General features: G+C 39.9%; 1 protein-coding gene across 7 annotated transcripts in view; it reads right to left on the bottom strand.

Moving 5' to 3' along the window:
* Positions 1 to 1,926: 1,926 nt before the first annotated feature.
* The window catches only part of Runx1t1 (RUNX1 partner transcriptional co-repressor 1), a 169,985-nt gene continuing 149,135 nt past the window's right edge, over positions 1,927 to 22,776 (bottom strand). For all 7 annotated transcript variants that reach the window (XM_045143076.1, XM_045143078.1, XM_045143077.1 and 4 more), the window contains 2 exons: positions 17,298 to 17,488; positions 1,927 to 2,658 (listed from right to left, as the gene is read on the bottom strand). In XM_045143076.1, the coding sequence (XP_044999011.1) occupies positions 2,383 to 2,658; positions 17,298 to 17,488 (467 nt within the window). In that variant the 3' untranslated portion in view covers positions 1,927 to 2,382. The remainder of the gene's footprint in view (positions 2,659 to 17,297; positions 17,489 to 22,776) is intronic.

A 22,776-nucleotide genomic window follows, 5' to 3' on the forward strand; every position in this document is an offset into this window, starting at 1 on the left:
TCAGAACTTCCTAAAGTAAAAAAAAAAGCCATTAAAAAATAAGAACATAACACCACCAGAACAAAATTAATACCAACTTGTATATGAAAATACAGGGGAAAAATGATTTAAGAATACATTAGATTAAGAGATATAAAGCAAACTATTTGAGGATTGCCTCTATGCAGATAACTTAAAAGCCACTTAAAACTGTTTCCAAGGGCTACATTAACCCCCCTCCCCCACGCTAATGGATCATTTTTGACTTTTAAAGAAATGCCTGGTGTATGTGTGTGGAGAAGTGTCTTCCCAGCCTTGTCAACTTTGGTTGTCTACACAGCCTGCAGCACCGCCGACTCTTGTAAAGCACACAACCGCATCCTGGGCTGCTGTGTTGCAAAACTAACGAGTAGTTCTGGTCTGGACCCTGGACAACGAAGGGTTAATGGATTCACACTATACCTTGCTGGACATGTTTAACCTGCTGATCAGTTGGAAAGTAGTCCTGGTTCTTTTCAAAACTCTGATTTTGGTCCATCAGATCAGTCTTTGGCTGACTTCCCTTCTGTAAGAATACTGTATTTATTACCTGGTATTCAGCAGGGTTAAAGCTGTCAGTATACACCTCAGCATTTGGAGCTCTAATGATTTTTTTCTTTTTTGTAAAATTAGAAATACTTAAACGACCTTACAGCAATATGCATGCACTGTCCTTTTTTTTTTTTAAAGTAGGATATCTTGTTATTTTATTTTTTTTTAAAAAAAGTCCCTAATAATGATTTTTTTTTCATAAAAAAAGAAAAAAGAAAGAAAAATTCCACTACTCTATGCTACAGCTAAAATTGGTGAAATGGCTCTAGCATATTTAAAAAGTTTGCTTAACAAAAAAGCATGCCTAGGGAGTCATTGCGACAGTGCAAAATACATTTATGTACATCCCTCTTACAAAACACCGATATGTGAGCATTCCGTGAAGCATGCTGGTTTTCAGGAGAAAAAAAAATTCCTACAAGAGAGTGAAATAGCAGCTCCAAAAGATAGCTTTTTTTTTTTTTTTTTTTTTTTTTTTTTTACCTTTTCTTCTTGAGGACAACCAAAAAAGAGGGTTTGTTTCTTTTTTTTTTTTTTCTTCTTTTTTTGCTTTTTTAACTACTAGAGAAATATCACTATTACATACAGGTATAAAAGCAGCATAGAAAGATACAGGTTTCTCACCAACTAGGAATAAAGAGACTAAATGTGGGCATATGGATAAACTACAATGCATTTTCACATTTGTCCAACACATTTACAGGAAAAACACCATTGGGAAAACCTCACAGGACAGAAGTGTTTTAACACCAAGAGAACTACTAGGTTTTTTTTTTTTTTAATTAAAAATCCAAACAGGGTGGGGTTGAAAAATTTTGGAAAGGGGCTGGAGCTGGAGCCACCATTTTTTTAAAAATTATTTTTAATATAAAATGAATGAGCTGGAACAGACCCAATGTCTTACTCTGTGGAACCTTGAAAAAGTGAAGAAATGTTGAAGGGTTATTCAGGGCAGCTGGCTGATGTGGAAGCTGCCAGAATGCTAATGAACTGCAGGCTGAGTCTCTTACTTCTGTGTGTGTGTGTGTGTGTGTGTGTGTGTGTGTGTGTGTGTGTGTGAATATATATATATTTATTTATATATAAAAAGGAGCCTTTGTATTATGGCATTTTTTTTCTTGCTGCTGTATTCATACATCCCACTGCAAATCATCTTTCATTTTTCACTCTGTTGACCTGGATATTATTATTTCTTTTCAGAAACAGGAAAAAAAAAAACCCAAACATCTGTGTCTCCTTCCAATCTGCTGCACATGTGCGCATTTTGTAGCGGGTCTTCAAAGTTCAGTTAGCAACCCACAGACGCCATTCATCTTCTTGTTAAAATGTCTACTGTTGTAGCCAATGCTCATGCCCTTGAGGGATTGCCTTTTTTTTTTTTCATTATTGTATATAAAGAACATTGTGACTTTTAATATTAGCATTTTTGCTTTCAACAGCAATTAGCAATCTCTTGGTTTGCTGTTTGGTAAAGCATCGGTTAATGAGGTCATCTAGTTTAAAATCCCAGCTACTTGAAAATAACAGGGAGGAGGTCAAATCTAGCATTTCATGTTATATTCTTTGCTCTTTTCAGTTCTCTAAAGAAAAGATATCTTTGTTATCCACAATAAGTCATTATGACCCGTTACTGGCCCTCTGTTTTACTACCACCTCAAGATACAGTTAGGTTCTCTCTTGCCGAAGTACTGAAATAGGATAGATAGTTCACCTATAAACAAACAAACAGAAAAACGACTTTGAGCATCTGAGGATGAGGAATTGGTTTCATGTTGGTTGTGTTGTCTTTTCTCCAACAGTCTGAGTTAGTGTCTAGCGAGGTGTTGTCTCTATGGTGGAGGGGGTTCCTGGGGTGGTTGACCTCGGAGTGGCTGCTGGTGGTGTGTCCATTGGGCTCCCGGCCCCACTGCTGGGTGTGACGGAGGAGCTGACAGCGGGGGTGTCTCCCTGCTGTGGAGCCTGCAGGGTCTGTCCACAGATGTGGTGGTGCTTCTCCCAGTCTTTGTGCTGGCAAAAGGAGCCACAGTATCGGGCTGTGTTACAGCCACTGCAGGTCTCACTTGCTTTCCGGCCACAGTTCCAGCAACTCTAAAGAAGGAAGGGAGAGCCCAGGTAAACGCATTGTGGAGGTGAAACTCTGGCAGTAATCACATAAAGCTAGATGCACAAAGTGGTCCATGCATCTGGAGGTTGTCTGCAGTGGTAAGAGGCCCTGGTGTGCCTCTCTCTTGTTCTTCCTTTTTGGTCACAAATTTATCAATTAATTTAAAAATATATATGAATAAAAGCAAGTAATTTAAAAATAATCTCGTCTTTTGGGCTAGGGAGTTGCACTGCAAGCATAAGGACCTAAATTTAATCCCTAATATCCCTTATAAAAGTGCCAGGTCTCTCTCTCTCTCTCTCCCTCTCCCTCTCTCAAAGAAATAAATATAGATATGTATATATGTATATATATATATATATATATATATATATATACACACATACACACACACACACACACACACACACACACACACACAAGGAGCACACGCGACTGGAGTTCCTTTGCAGTGGCTGAAGGACCTGGCACGCCCATTCTCTCTCTCTCAAATAAACAATTAAATTAAATATAAATATATATATATATATATATATATCATATATATACATATACATACATGTTAAAAAGTGCCACGTGTGATGGCACAGGCCTGAAATTCCAGCACTGGAGAAGCAGACATGAAGATACCTGGAGGTTTCTGGCCAGTTTGACCTAATTGCTGAGCTCTGTATCAATGAGAGACCCTGTCTCAAACAGTATATGGCATTCTTTTCTTGCCAATAACACCCAAGGTTGTCCACTGGCGTCTACACTCATGCCACACACAAACACATGCTGTAATAATAATAAATAAAAATCCCTGCTCTGTAGGTTTGGCTACCTTTGTATGTAAATCATCCATTTTTACTACCTAGCAATCTCTATATGATGACTTTTCTTCTCCCAACACCAATACCATGATGGCCAGACACAAACACACATACTCTTGGCAGAAACTTTGTCCTTCTAGATACTAACAAGGTGAGACAGGATGTGGCCAGGAGGTGGTATGGCTCTGGTGGTTTGTCTCTTTCCCTTGCAGTTACTCAGTGTACCTTACAATCAAATGCCAGGACAGTCTTCAGACAGCCTCCTTGACCTCAGCAACTTGGAATCAGGGACTCTGGTTTGTTTTCTATGAAACTTGCTAAGCCAGTAGCACCTACCTTGTAGGTGATACTTAATAAGTACTGTGAAATTAATAAGTCAGTCAATGCTTCATTTTCTTTGAAAACTGACAAATCTTAAAACTTCATAAGTAACAATTTGACTAGAACATAACACTTTCCAGCTGATAGAGTATTGGGCCTAAAGAGGCCTGGGTGTGCAGCCTAGTGGAACTTCCTGAGCCTAGCTAAAGTTTGGTGATCTGCCTCTGGCCAGCTAGGACTCAGCCAGACGCCTAATGGCTTCTGGCCTGCTACTTCCATGCAGGAATTGGAATTATCATTTCAATAGTCACAGTTTACGATTGGCCCTTACCTTCCCCCCATCCTAGAATCCCTACCTTCATTCCCAACATTATATAGGAAACTGCTTGTAACAATAAAGCGAGTTCCTGCTTCAACAAGACTCCTGACTCAGTGTGGTTTTTCTCTGGTGACTAGGAGAAGTTCTGAGTCGTCCAATGTTCATCCTCCTCCTCAACTCCTTAGGAGGAACCAGCGGGCCTGGTCCCTCCTCAGCACTACCTACCCGCTGGGGAGGAGCCCGGGAAATAGAGCTTCTTTGCCACTCAGGGAAGCCAGCAAAGCAGGGGGAGTTGGACTCAGCTGTGTGTCAAAAGGAGGTAATTGTAACCCTGTAAAGCCAGCTGCCAGTTCATGTGGTGTTTTATAAGACATGAGAAAAGCAGAAATGAGGCTGTCTCTAAGATTACACTCTAGGATAGGCGCCTTATGAATCAGAGCAAAGCATTCCTTGAGACAAAAACACCCATGTGGGATAGATCCTAGGGAAGGAAGGGGCCAGGGGGAGGAACTAATGTGACAAAATGCTCAGGAGTCCTTCCTAGAGAAGACATACCTCAGAGAGCTGACTCAATGCTTGTTTCATGATTAAAGCACATGTTCCTAGCTCCAATGTTGTGGTGGCTTGATTCAGGTATTTCCCCTAAAGTTAAATATTCTGAATGCTAGTCTCCCCAGCTAATGGCAATTGGAAATTAACGGCTCCTAGAGGTGATGTATTGTTGGGGGCAGGCTTATGGGTGTTATAGCCAGTTTCCCCATGCCAATGTTTGGCACACTCTCCTGTTCCTGTTGTCCACCTGATGTTGGCCAGGGCGTGATGTTCACCCCCTGCTCATGCCATTGGTTTTCCCTGCCATCATGGAGCTTCCCCCTCGAGCCTGTAAGCCAAAATAAGCCTCTTTTTTAAAATTTTTCCCACAAGCTGCTCTTGGTCAGGTGACTTCTGCCAGCAATGTGAACTTGCCTGCAACAAATGTGAAATGCTGTCAGGTGAGCTGAGCTTTCTGACCCTCAGCTTTCTTCTTCATCTTTACTGTGCAGTGCTGGGGTGGAGCCCGGAGCCTTGCACCTGCTAAGCAAGCTCCCCACTCCAGAGCTACAACCTCAGCTTTCTGCATTGATTTTTTTCATTTTCTTGGAAAACCAATTTTTGACTATAATCTAATAATCCCAAGAAACTGACAATATCATTATGTCACAATTTTAAAATAGATTTTTAAATAATGACACACTTGGATATTGCAACTGTTCCCTCAGTGTTCACTGTATTTATTTTGGCTTTCAGTATGCTGGTGATGTGTCATGAGGTGGGCTGAAAAGACTTAGGTGGAATGTCAGCCTATCACCCAACATGTAGAGTTTTTCTACCATGCAGATCATAGAAGGAGAATTTTTGTCATCACACAAACTTGGGAAGAAAAAAACAAAAACAAAAAATGGATGGAGAGATGGCTTAGTGGCTAAGGTGCTTGCCTATGAAGCCTAAGAACCCAGGGCCAATTCCCCTGGACCCATGTAAGTCAGATGCTTAAGGTGGTACTTGCATCTGGGATTCGTTTGCAGTGCCTGAAGGCCCTATTGTTTTTTTTAATATAAAAGACAAAGAGAGAGTGAATGGGCTCCTAGAGGCTTTAAATGCCAGACTCTGTGAATTTTAGGTTTAAAATGAGTTCAGCTCCGTGTTATTTCTTAACCATTTATAAACTACAGTCTGATAAAGAAAAACTATATATATATATATATATATATATATATATATATATATATGATCTCAATCTTAAAACTTAGTTGATATGTGAATGTCATAAGTAAAATTGATAAAAAAAAAACTGGAATTTAAAGCTATTTTTTTTTCTAGTTCAATTAATTTAAGAAAAAGTCTCAAGAGGGCCAGGCTTGGTAGCTCATGTCTAAACCCTATTACTTGAGAGACTGAAGCAAGAGGACTGAAATTTTGAGGGCCAGCCTGGGGTACATAGCAAGTTTCAGGCTAGCCTGGGTTACACAGTATGGTCCTGAAGATCCTATCTCCAAAAAGCAAACAAAATGTCACATAAACAAAGAAAGGGTCCCAAGGGATATAAAGCCTCTGATAAGAAGCCCATTTCCATGTTTGGAAGACCTCTCTCAAAATTAATTCCAATGGAATTGCATGGATGAGGGCCGCCTAAAAATGTGAGAAAACACGGGCTGGCCCAGCCTTCAAAGCAGTGAGGTGTGATGCTCTTGCTGAGAGCGAAGTTTACTTCCATGAGATTCAGCTCTTAGGAGATTGCCAGCTGGGTCCTGGAACAAACTCAGCAAATAAGCGATATTCCTAAATTACATCAGAAAATCCCAATTACAGAACACAGACCCAAATCCAAAACAATATTTTAAGGAAATTAAACATCTAATCTGAGTCAAGTGGCTTCTTTAGGAAATACCCTGGTGTGAGTCCTATCTTTTTCTGGCAGAAGCACATTTTGGCAGGCTTGAGGGTGGTAACTGCCCAATGCTCAATGGCTCCTTCAGATTGAAATCAGACGTACACAGCATTCTCAATTTAAACTGATTAAACACACAGACTAAACCAGGTAATTACAAATGCATGTGTTGGGGAATGGAAAGAGGAGACGGAATGGGGACTTCTTTATTTTTTAAAGTGTTTTCAAAGATGGGAACAATTTTACAAAAAAAAAAAAAAAAAGTGGAATTGTGCCAAACACAGAAACAGATGTTTTGGATCTTTCGGCTGTGAGCTGGGGCTTCTTGTCTAGCATTGCCTGCTTCTGCTCCAGGATGGAAGGGCTCTGGCTAGTTTTCCCTCTAGTTCCACTCCGCTGGTTTAATCCTCTTCATCTACTACCCACTACTGGGACAAAACTCACCTTCAGCTGTAGGAAGCTCCAACAGAGCAACTTAAATGATCTGGTAGGGGAAGCCTTGAATATCCTTACTTTTCTCCACACTGTTCTGCTTTGAATGTTGAGGAAACTAGTGCATGTTCAGCCAATGGGAAACTCCAAAGTGCATGACCTTTGGTTTAAAGCTCCTAAGAAGCCTATAAAGGCCACTTCTATCATGAGATTTCTCTTGGATGGCTCTAAATATATATATATATATATCCTATTGCTGAGTCCACTCCTGTATGGCTGAAGCTTGCCTAGTGGAACTCCCTCTGGGAAGTCAGTATTGGACACAGGAAGGCAGAGGACCCTGTGAGTGTGATCATTTTAAGTCTTTAATATTCTTGCTATTCACAGAGGTGGAAACTGCATATTGTATCTGACCCTTAGGGATATATCCAGAAATGCAGCTAATGGCTTAATCTCTCCTTTTATACTTTTCTACTTGTGATTTTTATATTTATATGACTAGTTATAAAGAGTTGTTTTATTCATTTTAGTTTACTTTTGAAAAAAAAATATTTGAGAGATGGAGAGATGGCTCAGCAGTTAAAGGCCTTGTTTTCAAAGCCAGTGAGTCTAGGCTCTATTCCCCAGTACCCACATAAAGCCAGATGCACAAAGTAGCACAGGTGTCTGGAGTTCATTGCAGCAACAGGAGGTCCTGGTATGCCCATACCCTCCTCCCTTCCCCTCCCTCTCTTTCTTTAATAAATAGGGCTGGAGAGATAGCTTAGCAGTTAAGGCACTTGCCTGCAAAGCCTATGGACCCAGGCTCAATTCCCCAGAACCCACATAAGCCAAATACACCAGGTGGTGCATGCATCTGGAGTTTGTCTGCAGTAGCTGGAAGCCCTGGTGTGCCCATTCTTTCTATCTGCCTCATTTTTCCTCTCTCTCTCTCTCAAATAAATAAATAAAACTTAATTAAATAAATAAATAATTTTGTTGTGGAAAGATAGTTATACTTCTCCCAGGTTTCCCAGGAGTGATGGAGGAGCTGGCAGATTCTACTTCAAAGCACATCTCTTTCCCAGAGTTCAGGCACTTACAGTCTCAGCTTACTTGTCATATTATTCCCCTTCCATCATAAAAAATAAAAATAGTTTCTTCTTGTTTGAAAAAGGAGATCAGTCAATGGACCACAGTTGCCCTGGGATGTAGATGAATGATTCAAGGCAGAACACAAAATTCCCCTTTGCTAAATATATTAAGCACTCAGTTATATACAGATATAGCAAGGATGGATGGAAGAGTCTGGATGCCACAGCTTCATATCAACAATTTTACACTTTGTCTCTTATCAGCAATTCTCTTTGTCCCTAAGGGGGGAAAAAGCTATTCCCTTTATCTTGGTATTTTAGATATACAGAGAATGGTCCTTCAATCCTACCAACAAAATATATTGCTTCTAATCCTTAGTAATGAGAAAAAAGGTTTTTTTTTTTTTTTTTTTCTAAGAGACAAAATTGTTCTTCCTCAATTACTTTGTTTTAGTAGGTTGTATACAGAATTGGAGCTCAGTACATTTAAGTAAAATGGCTATAACTAAGTCTCCCTAAACATCAAGGGTTAGCTCCTCTGGTTCTGATCCTGTGGAAGAAAAAAACAAAAAAGTTTACAGAAGCAGCAGACTGACTTAAGTTCACTGAAATCCCATTATACTCCCATTGTTCTTGACAATTTAAGCCACTGTCACATACATTATGCAGCTCAAGAAACTGAGGCCCTTAAAAATAAATAACTTTGTACTAAAAGTCATTTCTAAAGCCACAAAGAGAATAAATTACATAGCCAAGATGAGGGTCCCCCAGGCATGTGACCTGTAAATCAAATGCTCTTGCTAAAGTGTCACATTTTGTCAGTTTCAAATCTTAGGTCTCACTGTGGCAGAACTGATTAGAAGCGTGAGAATTCCTGACAGTGGACAGTGAGGTAGGTCAGGGAACTGCATGCATCAAAGACAAGGTGGCATGATAGATAATGGGAATGGCAAAGGCTTCAGAATCAGGCCTTCCTGTGTTTCCTTTTGAAAGACATCACATAGTAAGGGGGCTGACAACCACAGGCAGGTTGCTGAAGCTCCTGGAGCCACGGTACCTGTCAGGCAGAAACAAGGACTGCACCATGGCTAGGATTACAGAGCCTGAAGTCCCAAGTAAGCAGCAATCACACCAGCTCCTCTGGCACTGGCAAGAAGAAAGCTGTAGTATTGGATAGTCCCTGCACTAGACCAAGGGCCTCTCCACCTTTTGAAATGGAGGGCTTTCCCAGATCCAAATGAAGTGCCTTCAAGCACAGACATTCACAGCAACAGGGAGAAAACATTAGTTGATTTCACCTTCCATTTCCTTAGTAGCTACTTCCTCCATCCTCACTGGACTTGTTAAATATTCTCCACAACTGATCCATTCCTCATTCCATCCTTTGTAATGTTGCTGCTTGAAATTCCACTGATTTTGCTAAACTTCTGTTTCTTATGCTATAACTTCCTCTTCCTTTCTTTGAAGCTGTCTTATTTAGCTACCACAGTCAGCTGTCTCATATCTGTCTTTTTGGGCTGGGGAGACAGCACAGTGGGTAACATGCTTGCTGCCCAAGCATGAAGAGCTGAGTCTGGATCCCCAGAGCCCACACAAGAGCCAGGTACAACGGCATACCTATAACTCTGGTGTTAAGGAGACAGAGGGAGAGAGAGGTGGATCCCTAAGGCTTCATGGCTATCCTAACCTAATTTATTAAGTCTAGGTTCAGTGATAGAACTTGTGTCAAAAAACAAGGCAGAGAGTGATTAAAGATAGCATTAAAGATAGCTGTGGCATCCACATATACACAGACTTGCACGTGCACCCATGAATATATGTTCCCACACACATGAAAACATACATACACACATAAACACACACACATACACACACACTCACACACACACACTACTCTTATACACACAAAAAAATGTTCTCTTGTCCTTATCACCTAGGCTTTGTTCACTTACTTTCATCTGCCTCCCTGCTGTGAGTGGAGTCCACCAGGATGCTCCTCTGACTCTGGTGCCATCTATTTGTGTCACTGGCAATACTTAGGCCTAAGATGGGTACCTTTTGCCTAACTCCTTTTACTTTATCTCCTGGCACATACAGAACTTTCTGTCCAGAAACTCTGTTATCTTGTATATGAAGTTGTTCTCATTGTGTTCATCCTTTTTCAACCACCTTGCAAAGTAGGTCATGAACATTGTCTCACTTTTTTTTTCCCCTGTTTTTTTTTTTTTTGAGGTAGGGTCTTACTCTAGGCCAGGCTGACCTGGAATTCATTATCTAGTCTCAGGATGGCCTCCAACTCATGGAAATCCTCCTACTTCTGTTTCCCAAGTGCTGGGATCAAAGGTGTGCGGCACTACACCTGGCTTCATTGTCCCACTTTTGCAGATGAGAAAACCTAAGCTCCCAGAGATGGGCAATGCAAGGTCATCTCAAACCTAAATGCTTTGTTCATTCTACCCTAAAAACCTGTGAAATAAAACAGCTAGTCTTTTTTAAAAAAGTAAACAAATGAAACCTACATTAGAGTGTTTATTTTTTTTTTTAATTCTTATTTATTTGAGAGAGAGAGAATGGGCACGCCAGGGCTTCCAATCACTGCAAACGAACTCCAAATGCCCCCTCGTGCATCTGGCTTCCATGGGTCCTGGGGAATCAAACTGGGATCCTTTGGCTTTTCAGGCAAGCACCTTAACGGCTAAGCCATCTCTCTAGCCCCTAAACCTATCTTAGAATGTAACATCATAGTTCCTGCTCTGAATCTCTTGTCTGATCAGTTTGTGAGGGGCAGTGAGAGGCTGTGAGGAGTAGTAAGGGGCTGTGAGAAGCTGTGATCAGCAGTGAAGGGCTATGAAGAAATGTGAGGTGTTGTGAATCCCAAGTCTCACACGTGGTATTTCCCCACTGGGAACCGTACTACACAGACACCACAAATTCTAGAACAAGCAATGAAGACTCTCCAACTTGCTCACATAATCAGAGCTTAGTGGGCTCCATAAATAAAAACAAATGATCAATTTTCCTGCCTGGGTGAAACAAAACTGCCCAACTATGTATACAACATGCAGTTTTGCACCTATGAAAAACAGATAAATACTTTTTAGAGTGGTGGAAAATACGACTTTGATGGCTTAAAACTGGGAGTTGCCAAGTAGAATATTCATATACAATCTGTTTCTGTGCTCTCTTCTAGTCACACACTTCAGTCTTCAAAGCTAGAACAAATTATGGATCTCAAAGAGGATCAGCAGAAATTTCATTAGCAATATCCCCAACATGACTTATTCTTTGAGGGGAAAAAAGTTCTATGTGTATGCAGATAGGAAACAGAAATGAATACCAAAGAAAGACAACAGTGGAAAGACCATGTCCCATGAATTTTTACTTTTGATGCTGATGCTGGTCCTGCATTCTCAGTGGGAAGATGGCCAAAGAGCCAGGCCACAGGGCTAAGGAAGAGCTCATTCCTTCTGACTATGAGATGCTAAACAACTGTTTAAACCCTCCACAAGACTTGGCTTCTTATCAGCAAAGGACAGGAAACAACTCCACTCTATCACACTGATAGGAGAAGTAAATGGGCTGAAGAACAGAGAGCCCCTCTTCCACCCCTGACAATGTGACTCAGTCACTGTCCATCTTCTCATGTCATCTGGGGCAACTACTCATGCCACCTCCAGTAACTGTATGGACCTGGCTTCCTGGTGTCTGTGCCTGTGATAGCCTGGCTCACAAGAGTGGTTTGATTCAGTGAGATTCCCTTGATTACTATGAAAAGCTTGCCAGGTAGGATGTCAAATGATATCCTTCCACATGCTATGAAAAGTCCATGAGTTTACTCATTTCTGCTTTGGTGATCTCTCCCATTGTTCTCCCAGTTAAACATTTCTGACTGCTATTTCTTCCTTCCAAAATGCTTTCTTCCTTTACTGCTAACCTTCCAGAATGGCTGGCTTTGCTAGCTGCATGGACATGATTGGTCTCGATTTACCTATGTGAAAACTGAAACAGAAAGATGATGGCTAAATGCAGAAATTAGAGAATTCTTTTTCTGTCATTAAAAATTACAGAAGATAGATATATCTGTCCTGGACACAAACCCTCAGAGCAACAGAAACAGCTATACTGGGAATGCAGGTCTTCCAATTCTGAAGCCTGGATTCCAATTCATGCTCCCTACAAGGGAGAGGGATACAATAATAATGTGTGTATTTATATAAACTACAAGTCTGTTTTTATACATTTGGACTATGGAGATTATATGCATAGTCTAGATGGAAAATGAGTGGTATCTACAATAGAGATAGTTTCAAAAAAAAAAAAAAAGGGAAAAGGAACATTGCTCCAATCAGAGACCTGTAGACAGAAGAACAATTGTAATCAATACAATCAGATAATACCAAGAATTTCAGCTTTCAAAACACTATAACTTAAGAAGTTGAGGTAAATGTTTATAAAATTCCCTTAAATAACCAGTGAGACTAGCACGCAACATCCTATCTCCTGAGAAGTAGTGGAGCCTAATGGGAGCATAGTGAAAAACCAGAGATGGCAATGGTGCTGAGACCAACTCAAGCCTTCCACATTCGACTAATCATTCATTCTCAGCAACAGAACAGAAGGTAAGCATCCAAACACCTGAGGCATGGCCTTTACATGAGGTGACCACATAAGGCAGCATCCAAACCAGGATACTCGGGGATGGAGTGGGGCACTCTAAAAGTTCGTGAGTCATCCCACAGCCTACCATTGAGTGCACTATTGAGGTTTTCATACTTGGGCAGGAGGAACTCTATAAACCTCTTTGCTGTTTACTGTCTCCAATCCAAAATTTGTCCATCTAGCCAGATTAAATGATTCATCTGAGCTTTTAACTGTTTTAATTAGCATTGCACATGCATTAGAAAAAGTGAGTACTAGTCACGTTTGCCGTCACCTCCGTAACCACCTTGGTGAGGTAAAATCCAGCAAGTTTACGAAGGTAGTTCAAGTCATGTCACTTGAAACATATATTCAAAACCTTGTGTGTCAACCAAAACCTCACAACTTTCTCTTCTTTCTAGACAGCTGATCAAGCATCATATCTTGTCCGCTCTATCTCATGTATCCAACCAGCACCTGACCCCTGCACCACAGACAGCCAGCCACATCCAGTCATCCTCCTCCCCATCTCTCTCTGAAAACACAGATGACCCCAGCTTTCGTGAGATGAGAGTTTCTTCTACTCTCTGTCACACTGCAGTTTAAATGACCCTTCCACAAGAGTCTTTAACCTCTGCACGGTCATGATCCACAGTGTGCTCACCTCCCATCTTCTGGATTGTTTGCTGGAGGAGATATTCTCACTGTCTGAGGAAGCCAAAAAGGCCCCAGTGGAAAGGAGAGGTAGTGGAGAGCTGATCACCCTAACACTGATTATGCTTTACTGTGACTCCTATAATCCAGTTAGAACTCAGTTTTGTGCCTGTCCTGGTAAATTGCAGTAAACACGAGATGTGGAATATGTGCTCTCAGTGCCAGGACTGTCCCTGATATAGAATAAAAGTCAATAACCTATTATAAGAATTAACAAATAAATGGATGTAATCTAGAGTTTTGTGTATCAAATAGATTGTATATATCCTTGGCTTGGTCACAAAACCCCCAATACTGAGGTTTTAAAAATCAATAGCTGATATGTTAAATGACAATATATATATATATATATATATATATATATATATATATATATATATATATATATATATATTTAATCAATTACTATAACAGCAAGACTTCATGTTTTTAAACAAACAATTTAGAAAATATCTAAAATACAGTGCTCTGTGAGATTGGTTTGGGGCTGAATTGTTAATATTAAAGAAAATTTCCAAGTATAAAAACATAGATGGGGATTCTCAATAGACAATTATCTCCTCCATGCAGTAGGAGCTATCTCCCCATAGGCAGTAAGGACAAGGGGTCACGGTGAACTACAAGCCAGTCACATAGGCCAGGGACAAAAACAAAACAAACAAACAAACAAAAAACAAAAAACCAGGTAACTCAGTCATTAACATTCAGGACAGGTACAGCCAGTTGAGATAAGCAATGAACAAGGTGACCACCGTAAGTGACAGTTCCCCTGAGTGGGTCAGCAAGGCATGATCACTTTCCCAGTTGGGCCCAGGCAACATGCACAGGGTTCCAGGCTCCATGCTGGCTCAGTGCAAATGCACACAGGAAGACAATCAATCTCTAAAGATTACCTCAGTCTCTATCCAGATCCCCCCACAAGTCCTATAAAAAGCCAATAAACCCGGCAGCTCAGTAGTGATCTTTTTCTCGCTCTTGGGACACCCCTCCTACTTGATGGGAATTTCTCTCACTTTTCCTTAATAATACTACTTTGGCTTGCTCACTCCCTCCTTGTCCACAGACCCTAATTCCTTTTCAGCATTTGGCAATGACAATAAAAACTCTGAGAGCCACTGTCTTGGTTTGAAGCTCTGGTCCAGAACCAAAGGTTTGTGACATGGCTCTGGTGAACTTTGAACTGTTTAGCACCTTAGACACCTTGGGTTAAGCCCATCATGGCTGAGGAAAGCTCTGTTGCTCTCAAACTTACATCATCAGCAACTGTGCTGGGTCCTACAACCAAGGTGAAAGCTGGAGCAGTGTGCTCTGTGGTAGCCAGAAGGAGCCACAGCCCTGCTGATTGCCTATGGAGATCAGGGGGAGAAGAGGGAGGACAGAGAGCTTTCTCCACCTCAAGTCTGTTTAGTAAACCACATTTTATAGTGCTAAAGACTGATGTCACTACCATATTTTTTTTCTGGATAGTTTTTTAAAATAAAGACACAAAGTTTACAAACACTGAAGGAACTGTGTAGATGCAAGCACTTATTGAATCACATTCTTCTTAAGAATTTGATTTTAGAATGTGATGATGTACAGGTGACTTTCAACACACACAACAGCCCGAACATGTTCTTGTGACAGTGGGAATGTTGAAAGTACGGTGGCAACTATGCCTCACAATATCACTAACTTGTACAACTTCTCTTTAAAGATGCTAATCAATTATTTTTTTAAAAAAACATAAAGAACAAAACTAGGTCCTTATATATCATAGCTACAAGATGCCAATAAAATTGAATTTCTGTCTAGTTTAATTTGACAATAGAAAAGTCAGCAGTTAAGGGAAGATAAACTTCCCTTTGTCCTTTTCTTCCTGAGAAACTTTCAAATGTTGAAAATCAATTCCTTTTGTCCCTTTGCTATTCATCTGCTACACATTAAGTAGAAACTCTGGGCAGTGAGTGATTCCCGCAGGGTCTTTCATCCGCAGAGAAGCCTGCTACAAATTAAATTCTTACTCTCCCTCACAAATTATAGATATGTTTTGTAGTAGACCATTGATTTATCAGTCCATGCCTTTGAGAGTTCAGTTTTGTGAGACTAGCTAATTGTAGTCTTTTACCTAGAGTTATTTTGGGGTTGAGGATTATGGTGCTACATTAATTAACATGGAATAAGTCTATGTTGTTCTGATGTAATAGTCTATATTTTTAAAAGTAATCTGTTATATATATTTTAGATTTTTCACTTCCCAGTTCCTTGAAATCTTTATGCAATGAGTAAGTACATGTGTGTGGCTGTGTGGGGATCCCTATACTAGAATAATATTAAATAATATCATTTATTCCAGATGCACTGGCTCACACCTTTAATCCCAGCAATCAGGAGTCAGAGGTAGAACTGTCACTAATTCAAGGTCAACCTGGGTTGCAGAGTGACCCTGTCTCAAAAAAAAAAAAAAAAAAAGATGCTATTACTTCTGAAAGCAATGTTATCACCGTCATAAGAATTATGACAATCAGAAATAGAGGTTGTACATAAAATCTTTTTGAAATATTTAAGCTAGCCTGTGCTATAGAGTGAGTGCTAGGTCAGCCTGGACTATAATGAGACCCTACCTCAAAAGATTATCAAAAGAAAAAGAATAAGAAGAAGGTAGGAAAGACAGGAATGAAGGGAGGGAAGGGAGGGGAAAAGGGGGGAAGGAAAGGAAAAAGAAAAAGAGAAAAAGTAAGATAATAAGTTATACAAACATTATTTCAGCATTGGACATTAGAACCCATCACTAAAAAAGAGTAATTTGGAGCTGGAGAGATGGCTTAGTGGTTAAGGTGCTTGCCTGCAAAATCAAAGGACCCAGGTTCACTTCCCCAGGACTCACTTAAGCCAGATGCACAAAGTGGCGCAAGCATCTGGAGTCTGTTTGCAGGGCTAGAGGCTCTGGCATGCCCATTCTCTCTCTCTCCATCCTTCTCTCTGTCTATGTCTGTCAACTAAATAAATAAAGTATTAAAAAAAGAAGCTGGGCATGGTGGTGCATGCCTTTAATCCCAGCACTAGGGAGGCAGAGTTAGGAGGATCACCATGAGTTCAAGGCCATCCTGAGAATACACAGTAAATTCCAGGTTAGCCTGAGCCAGAATGAGATCCTACCTTGAAAAAAAGAAGAGAAATTTTGGTCTCAGGCAATGCAATATCACTTTGGATACTACAGGATGTGCACATACACACAGACACACACATGTGTATATATAAATTATATTCTGGTCTATTAGAAGAAAATATTCATGTACACACACAGAGAGAGAGGGAGAGAGAGAGAGAGAAAAGATGTAAATTTGCAAGTAGTGCTAGGAACTTGTAGAAATTTCATATTAATCTGTTATTTACCAAACATTAAAAACTTTCTTGGTCAGAGAATTTTTCTTCTAGGTCTTTAATAAAGAAACCACATTTAAGGGGCTGCAGTGATAGCTTAGCAGTTAAAGTGCTTGCTGGCAAAGCCAAAAGACCTAGTATGTTTCCCCAGTATTCATGTAAAGCCAGAATCACAAGGTGATACATGCATCTGGAGTTTGTTTGCAGGTTTGATTCCCCAGTACCCACATAAGCCAGATGAACAAATAGGCATATGGAGTTGGTTTACAATGCCTGGAACCCTGGCCTGCCCATTTTCTGTATCTACCTCTGTCCCTCTCTCTCAAATAAATAAAATAGTTTTCTTTTAAAAAAGAAAGAAAGAAAGAAACCAAATTTGGGCACAGTCAATCCACACATGCATCAATTTCCCAAAAATGTTCTAAATTTTTCCTCAAAGACTTGTCTGAAGTCCAACATGTACTTGGCACCAAAAATGAGTCATTTTCATCTGTCTCACTGGGCAGTTCACGGAAGGCCTTACCTCGCTGGAGTCCTCCTGCTGGTTAATGACAGCCAGCGCATCTTCTGCTGCCTGCCTCTTGGCCTCCGCCACCGTGCGTTCCATCTTGGCTCGCTCTGTTGTGATCATGTCGTGGGCTTTCCGCTCTGCTTCAGACACGGCCTTCTGCAGTTCGGTCATTGCCTGGCGCTTCACCTCGTTCACAGCCTCCTCTGTGGCATCAGACCAAACACGACAAGAGAACATCTCTGGGTTAACTGAGGACCCTGGAAATTAGACACCTTTTAACAGAATTTTATCGAAAAGCACAGCTTCCCACCAAATTACTGGGCAGTTCTGGCTGTTAGGGAAAAAAAAATACAAAAACAAAAACAAAAACAAAACCCTACCTAATCATTGAAATTCATTTAGCAAAACAAAAGTTGAGAAATTTTCTTCAGCTTCTCCTTTTTGGAAATATGTTTAGAATGCATATATCAGACACAAGAGGAAGTTACTCTTCTAGTCTGGTATCATGGTACAGGCCTGCAATCCTAGCACTCCAGAGGCTGAGACAGAAGATAAGAGATCAAGGCCAGCCTAGGCTATATAGGGAGGGAACCTTTGTCTCAAAACAGCCAGTACAGCAACACCAGTATAGTGAAAAGATCATTTGAATAGCAATGAAGGCAAAAGGTAATATACACCCTAAAAAACCCACAGTGAAATAGATGACACAGTTCCACTTGGTCTTGAGGCAGTTAAGGGGACTGGGCCCCAAAGGTAAATGGCCGGAATGTCTTTTGGCTTGTCCTTGCAGTCTCCACTATGCTAGAGATCAGAGAAGAATCTGGCTGCTTCTTATCTCTTTCCTAATCTATTTTTCTATAAACAAACTGAGTCTCTCTCTGGGAAGGAGTTCTCTTCCACAAAATGAAGGATTAAATTTGATCCTGGAATTCTAGTTGGTTAAGCCTAGCCCTAAACTTGCCATCATGGCTGCCTTCTTCTTGAGCCAGCCCTTGCCCAGACCAATCAGTTCTCTCTGAGGCTCACCTGAGAAAAAAAAAAAAAAAGCTCACCACCATGAGGTTATTAACAGAGGCTTACCAGGTGGGCAAGCTCTCTTGGTTGGTTTTTCATCTCTCTTAAGAACTTCCAGGTTCCTGTCCTAGTAAGGCTCTCTTCGTCTTGGCCCAGTGGTGCTAAGACAAAGGGAGACTTTGACCTCTTCTCCCACATGGGCCTTATGGCCCCTCCCACCTTCCACGTGGCAGGAGCTCTCTGTACTTTCTTTTCTTTGCTCTCTAAATCCCTATTCATGTTTCTTTTGGGCCCATGTTCAATTCTCACCTGGGTTCTCAGACTACATGGATACATCCATTTCCCTTCCCTTGGTTCCATACTTCCTTGAATAAATGTAATAGTTTAACAATTATCCTTCTCAGTCTTGTTTATTTATCCTGATTCTTTGATAAAACAGACTCAAACTCAGAGTTTGAATTTAAAATCCTTTTTTTTTTGTTTTTGTTTTAATGTTTTGTATCTGGGCCTGTAGCCACTGCAAATGAATGCCAGACACATGTGCCACCTTGTGCATCTGGCTTATGTGGGTACTGAGGAACTGAACCTGGGTCCTTAGATTTATAGTCACATAACTTTACCACTAAGCCAAAAACCTTTCTTGAACCCCAAAACCCCATGACAGTCTTATCATTTCCTGAATCCATAGGATATATACCTTTATAGATTAAGTAAATGATGAAGTTTTTTAAAGCTTCTTAAAGTGAAAAATCTATTTTATTTTTTAATTCTGTAAAAGAAAAAAATTCAATTTTATATCCCCCTGAGATAGATTTATTTTATTTATTACGGACATACTTAGTGTGGATACATCATATGAGGATTCCAACAACCTTGTCATTTTAAGTTGTAAGATGCTGCTTGTCTACTTCAAATATATATAATGGTTATGTGTTACCAACTGTGGCACTGGACAAGCAAAACTGCGCTAACAGCACAAGCCTGACTGAAACCTGTGAGGTGTCCAATTAGCTCTTCAGTTTGGGCTGCAGGAGGGTAAAAGACTCAACTAATGTGAAACCAAGGATTGACAGCTAAAACAAGTATTTTTCTATTTAAAAAAAAATTAACTATTCTAATTAACAAGAGAAAATATCCTCCCCCTGAATTAGTTTATCTAATTTTCATCTTTATTCAAAGGAAAATGACAATGATTAATTGAAAATTTAATAAGCAGTAATTATTAACTTGGCAAACCTAGTACCAATTAACACTCTATTAAAAGTAATTATGACATGTTTCATTCAAGTATTTGCACTTAATTGTTTCACCCACTTAAAAAGCACCTTAATTAAATGTTCTGTTTAATTAAAAACATCGATTCCTAATAAGAATATTTTACTGTAGATTAAAAATGTAAGAGATGCAAGTATTCCTATGTTTTCTTAAATTCCTTTGGTTTAATTCACACATCTTCAGCCTCGACTGGAAGATCAACAGAAGCCCTCTACTAGAAAGTCCTTGGCATGACTTGTATAGCCTCCATCCCTTCAGCAGCATCACTAGGGAAGTACATTCTCCTGTAAGTGCTGCCTTCTTAAGTGTCATAGTTACAGGAAAAAGACCCAGAGTAGAAATATTAGCAAAAATATGTTAAGCCTTTGTTAGCTCCTGCAAGGTAGGCATTTAAAATCTGGTAAAACCGAACTGAGGTGTTACAGAGAGAACTCAGCACCTTCTTCATCAGGAGGCAAAAGATGCTTTTTATTACCCTATCATAAATGACTGGGGGCACCAGGGAAGTACTGCCCTTCTAACTATACAGCCAGGGTCTAATTTAGTTTGAATATTCAAGGTGAATTAAAATTCTAAGTGGTAATACAGGACAATAATTTTTGCTTAGGATCAAAGCTGTCGCTTAACTAATTGTATATGCAAATGAGGTTATTTATATTTAAATTATGCATTCCTATTTGAATCCCACAGGCATATACAGATCAGCAAAGAGAATTGGTAGGACATTTGCAAGGTGCTTGAATATTTATTACCAACTGCAAATATTTCTCTGATCACTTTAAAAGAAATAATACTGAAGAAAACATCCAGTTGCAATTTTAAACCACTTTATGTTAGTTTATTTTCAGTTTTATAAAGACACTTTATAACTTTTGAGAGCATTTATTGTGTTTGTTCTTTAGAGAAAAATTGATGAGGCCATCTACATTTATTAGGATTTATAATATTTAAAATGTGCATTAATATGTTGTTAAGCTGTATTATTAAGCAATGTGCAGAGTTTACATAGGTTCTGTGGGTGAAATGATAGTGTTGTATTAATGATAATGTCATGATTATGCAATTGTACTACAATTGTGTGTAAGAATATGACAAATGCACACTAAAATGCTTAGGGTATAGAAAAATCCATAAATTAATCTTCAGTACTTAGAGGAAAATGTGTTTGTGTGTGTGTGTGTCTATATATGTCAATATATCTATATCTATTCATCTATCCATCTACACGTATATGTCTCCCTAGAGAAAGAAAAGGAGAAAAGACAGGGAGATAGCAAATACCATAGTATATACAACTGGTAAGATGAGGAATATAGGTAAAAGCTATAAGGAATTTTTATATAGTTTTTGCAACTTCTATGCAAATTTGAAATCCTTTCAGAATAAAATGGTGCAAAAAATTTTATAACACAATCCAATGCAAAGCATGTAATTTTATAATAGTACTTTCATTGTAGAGGCATACCTTATAGGTTGCTATGTTGTTGCGATCTGTCTCAGGTTGGCCAGGTTCTCCTGCCTCCACCTCCCAAGTACTGGGATTACAGGTATGATCTTTTGGGTTTTAGCACAGGTTTTGTTTTTCTTGTCTTCCTGGGGCAACACCTTTCAATGTGGAAGCTGAGTGCAGATGCCCCACTCTGCTCTCGGTGTTCTCATCCTGTTGGTTTTTGACTTTGAAATGGCATACATACTTTTTAAGGGTCCTTAGAAATTTACTCTACTCCTTAAGTTTAGATTGTGGGCAGGGTGTGCTGGTGCACACCTTGAATCACAGAACTCAGGAGGCAGAGTTAGGAGGATTACTGTGAGTTTGAGGCCAGCATGAGTTCCAGGTTAGCCTGGTCTAGAGTGAGACCCTACCTCAAAACAAAACAGAACAAACAAAGAGCATCTAGAGCTGGAGAGATGACTCAATGGTTAAAGGCACTTGCTTGCAAACCCTACCAGCCTGGGTTTAATTCCCCAGTACTCATATAAACCCAGATGCAAATATGATACATGTGTCTGAAGTTCATTTGCAGTGGCAAGAGGCCCTATTGCATTCATTTTCATCACCCCTCCCTTTTAAATAATTATTTTTTTTAACTTAGCATACATTCACAAAATATTACTCCCAAAGTTTTCCTATGAATCAAGGCAAAGATACCACAGTGAGAAGAATTTAATCTTTACAACTATAAAATCATATTTTAGGATGAAGAGTGAGTCCAATAAACATACCTAAAAATAACCCAAACACTTCTGTGATAAGGTTTACACCTTTGTAATGGCAGTACGGATATGGAAGAAAGAGAAATTATTCTGTCTCAACATTCCAAGTCTCCCAAATCTAAATATAAACTATATCAGCATTGGGTTCAGAAACCCACAAAACAGCGAAGAGAAATCATGTTGGATTCAATACATTCCATTGTGTCAAGTAGACAAAAGAAAATCCTGATGAAGTGGAAAATGCATAGAGCAACTTTGAATCTGCTTCCAGTTGCTTACTACGTATGGTGGGACTTCCTCTGTGCTCAACTATTGAGGCTGACTTTCTTTTTTTTTGTTTGTTTGTTTATTTTTATTTATTTATTTGAGAGAGACAAACAGAGAGGGAGAGGGAGAGGAAGAGAAAGAGAGAGAATGGGCACACCAGGGCTTCCAGCCACTGCAAATGAACTCCAGACGCATGCTCCCCCTTGTGCATCTGGCTAACGTGGGTCCTGGGGAATCAAGCCTCAAACCGGGGCCCTTAGGCTTCACAGGCAAGCACTTAACCACTAAGCCATCTCTCCAGCCCCTTGAGGTTGACTTTCTAAGAAAGGTGGTATGCTCAAAGTTCTGCCCTCACCTATTAGAAGTCCAATAAAGACGGGAGCAGATAATAGCAGAGAAAGATCTTGATTTACACAAGTTTTATTGCAGCTTTTCTGTATGAACTATCAAAAGTTTAACTTAAATCCATGTAACTCAGGGAAACAGAGACAGACTCTTTTCTCCCAAAATAAAAGCCAGCCTTTTGCTACTAAAAGTGACAATTCTTTGTACCTCTTACTGGAATAAGGGGTAATGCCAGCTTAAAGACGGAAGGGAAGGCTGAAGAGATGGCTTAGCATTTAAGGTGTTTGCCTGTGATGCCTAAGGACCCACCTTTGAACCTCCAGGTCCCTCGTAAGCCAGATGCACAAGGTGGCACATGCCTCAAATAAAAATAAAT

The sequence above is a fragment of the Jaculus jaculus genome, chromosome 2 (assembly GCF_020740685.1).
Source record: "Jaculus jaculus isolate mJacJac1 chromosome 2, mJacJac1.mat.Y.cur, whole genome shotgun sequence".
NCBI lineage: Eukaryota > Metazoa > Chordata > Mammalia > Rodentia > Dipodidae > Jaculus > Jaculus jaculus.